Source organism: Cyphomyrmex costatus, unplaced genomic scaffold, assembly GCF_001594065.2.
Source record: "Cyphomyrmex costatus isolate MS0001 unplaced genomic scaffold, Ccosl1.0 scaffold133, whole genome shotgun sequence".
In the NCBI taxonomy this organism is placed as follows: Eukaryota; Metazoa; Arthropoda; class Insecta; order Hymenoptera; family Formicidae; genus Cyphomyrmex; species Cyphomyrmex costatus.
This window is the reverse complement of record NW_017275315.1, coordinates 1119434-1122720: the sequence shown is the minus strand read 5'-3', so window position 1 is coordinate 1122720 and position 3287 is coordinate 1119434. Positions and strand designations below refer to the sequence as shown.

At 41.4% G+C, this 3287-nt stretch overlaps 1 protein-coding gene across 1 annotated transcript; it reads left to right on the top strand.

The window, feature by feature from the left end:
* The first annotated feature begins 1304 nt into the window (after nucleotides 1-1304).
* Nucleotides 1305-2759, top strand: LOC108782692 (uncharacterized). The gene has a single exon (XM_018551019.1). It carries the CDS (start codon nucleotides 1305-1307, stop codon nucleotides 2757-2759), a length of 1455 nt encoding a protein of 484 aa, XP_018406521.1.
* Nucleotides 2760-3287: the final 528 nt, after the last annotated feature.

The window sequence follows — 3287 nt, the reverse complement described above, 5'->3', positions numbered from 1 at the left end:
CTTCCTAGCGCCAGAGGAGTCAAGCAGAAGTAGAGCGGAAAGGTGGGTACGAACGGGGGAGAAGTGGGGAACAAGTTTGAAGGAGAGCGACGACGGAGAAAGGCAGACGGGAAAGAAGAGTGTAGAAAAGGTAGCGGGGAAGAGAGGAAGACCCACGAAGGCGGAGCAGCTGGGAAAGGAGAAGAGGGATAGCAGTATCACGAGTATTCCGAGCTCGTGGTTCTCGAGGAGGGGAAAAGAGTGTGACGAAGAAGATAGTGAAGAAGAACAGCAAAACGAGAAACGCGAGAAGGAAGGTGAGAGAGGCAAATCGTTGGAACAACAAACAAAAACAGAGGAAAAGAAAATGACAAATATGGAGGAGATGGAAAAAATGATGAAGAGACTAAAGCAGTAGAAAGAGGATATAGTAAGAGAAATAAAAAGAGAAGTAAAGGAAGAAATAAAAGAAATGGAGAGGCAGTTGAAGATGAAATTTGAGAAATTTAAAGAGGAAGAGAAAGAAAAAAAGGAAGAAATTAGAAGGAGAAAATGAAGAGCTGAGGGGGAGAGTAAAAGAGATAGAAAAAAGGAGAGAAGATCAAGAGAGAAGAGACAGAAGATTTAACGTAGTAATGAGGGGGGTAGAAGTGGAAGGGGGAAAACCGAAAGAAGCTGCATTAAGGGTTTTGGAAAAGTTGGGGAGAGGTTAGATAAAGTAATAAAAATAAGAGAAGCATATAAGATGGGGAATAGAATAAATGAGAGTGTGGTGATTGTAAAATTAAATTGTTTAGATGATAAAAAAGAGATCATGATGAAAAAGAATAAATTGATAGGCACGAAAATATATATAGATGATGATATGACTAAAAGGTAGAGAGATAGACAGAAGGAGGTACGGGGGTGGGCAAAGAGAGAGAAAGAGAGAGGTAGATTAGTGAGAGTGGGCTTAGGGAAAGCGTGGATGAATGGTAAAGAGTATGTGTGGAACGAAGAGAGTAAGTGTATGAGAGAAGCGAATTTTTAAAGAAGCGTGCTCGCAGTCGAAAAAGAAAAGAGGGGGGAAGAAGGGGGAGGGAGGGAGTGAAGAGGGAGAAAGTCGTAGTATAAAAGGGGTATTCTGGAACATCGTAGGATTAAAAAGAAAAGATGAAGATTTCTGGGATTTCTTGAAAGATTTTGATGTGATTGGATTAACGGAGACATGGGTGGAGGAAGCGGGGTGGAGGAAGTTAAAAGAAAAAATGCCGGAAGGATGGAGGTGGAAATGTCAACTAGCGAGGAGAGAGAAGAAAAAGGGGAGAGCGATGGGAGGAATAATAATGGGGGTACGAAAAGAAATAGAAGAAAGAAATGGAAGTGAAGAGGATGTAGAGGGGATACAGCAAAGGGAGGTTACTATAGACAAGGAGAGGTGGAGAATCATAACGGTATATAATAGAGAGGGGAGTAAGGACGAGTTAGATAGATTGAGAAAGGTGTTAAGGGAGAGGGAAGAAGGAAACATGTTAATAGCGGGAGATTTTAATGCAAGAACTGGTAGGGAGGGGGGATGGTGTGTAAAAAGTGGGGAAGAAGAAGGAGGAAAAGGCAAAGAGCGGAGGTCGAGAGATGGAGTGATAAATAAACAGGGATATGAGCTGATTAAGGCAGTGGAGGAAAGGGGGTGGATGATACTAAATGGGAGGAAAAGGGGGGATGAAGAGGGAGAGTGGACGTACGAAAAAGCGGGTGGGAGATCAGTGATTGACTATGGGATTACAAACTTGGAGGCAGAAGAGAAAATTAGGTCTTTCAAAATAGGATGCAGGAGAGAATCAGATCACTACCCAATAATGATAGAGTTAGGAAAGGAATATATAAGGGAGGAGAGGAAACAAAAGAGGGAGGCAGAGATGATACAGGATTGGTCAAACGAGGGAGTAGAATATTTTAGGAGTAATATAGAGAAGATAGAATGGGAAAAGGAGGATGTGAAAGGAGGATGGGAAGAATTGGAAGAAGGAGTGAAAAGAGCGGTTAAAATGAAGAGGAGAGGGGGAAGAAAAGGGGTAGGATGGGTTCTATGGTGGGACAAGGAGTGTAGGGAGAAAAAGAAAGAGGTGAATAGGGCAGGGAGAAAATATAGAAGGAGAAAGATGGGATATAATGAGTTTGTAGTAAAGAGACGGGAATATAGAGAATTATGTGAAAAGAAAGAAGCAGAACAGAGGAGATTGGAGGAGGGAGAGATAGAAAAGATAACAACAGAAGCGCAGGCATGGGAATTTATTAATAGAGGAAGGAAGAAGAGGGAAGGAGTAAGTAAAGAGATTAAAATGCAGGAATGGGAAGAGTATTTTATGAAAGCGTTAGAAGGAGTTAAAGAGAGAAGTGTAGGAGAGGGAGAAAAGGAAGGACGGAGAGTGGGGAGAAAGGATGAAGAAGGAATAAGACGAGAGGAAATAAACATAGAAATAGAAAGATTAAAGAAGGGTAAGGCGGCAGGGATAGATGGAATAAGAAATGAAGCATGGATGAAGGGGGGAGATAAAGTAGGTAAAAAGCTGGAGGAGATATATAGGAAAATATGGGAAGGGGAGGGTTTCCCGGACAAATGGAGAACAGGGGTGGTAGTTCCAATATGGAAAAGGGGGGACAAAAATGTGACAGAAAATTATAGGGGGGTTACGTTAACGAGCACCGCGTATAAGATATATGCGAATATTCTCAATAGAAGGGTGAGGAAAGAGTTGGACGAAAAAAAGGATGGGGTAGGACTCAAGCAAGATTTATAAAGGGAAGAGGAACAATAGAAAACATAAAGATCTTAAAACACATAGTAGGAAGAAGATTGAAAGAAAAGAAAAAGGTGTGGGCTTTCTTTATAGATTTAAAAGGTGCGTTTGATAAAATAGATAGGAGGGTGCTATGGGAAATGATGAGGAGAAGAGGGATAAGTGAGATACTGATAGAAAGAGTGAGGGAGATTTATGAGGATACAAGATGCGTGGTAAGAGTAGGGGAGGAGGTTTCGGCGGAATTCTGGGTAGAAAAAGGGGTAAGGCAAGGGTGTCCTCTGAGTCCAACTCTTTTTAATATTTATATTGCGGATATAGAAGAAGAACTAAGGAAGGGGAGAGGAGGAGTGAAAGTGGGAGGGGAGAAAGTGTGGTCGATAGAATATGCTGATGATATTGTCGTTGTGGCGGAAGAAGAAGAAGGATTAAGGGAGATGATAAGAAGAATACAAAAGTATTTAAAAGAGAAGAAACTAGAATTGAGCCCAGAAAAATAAAAAATTATGGTATTTAGAGAAAAAGGGG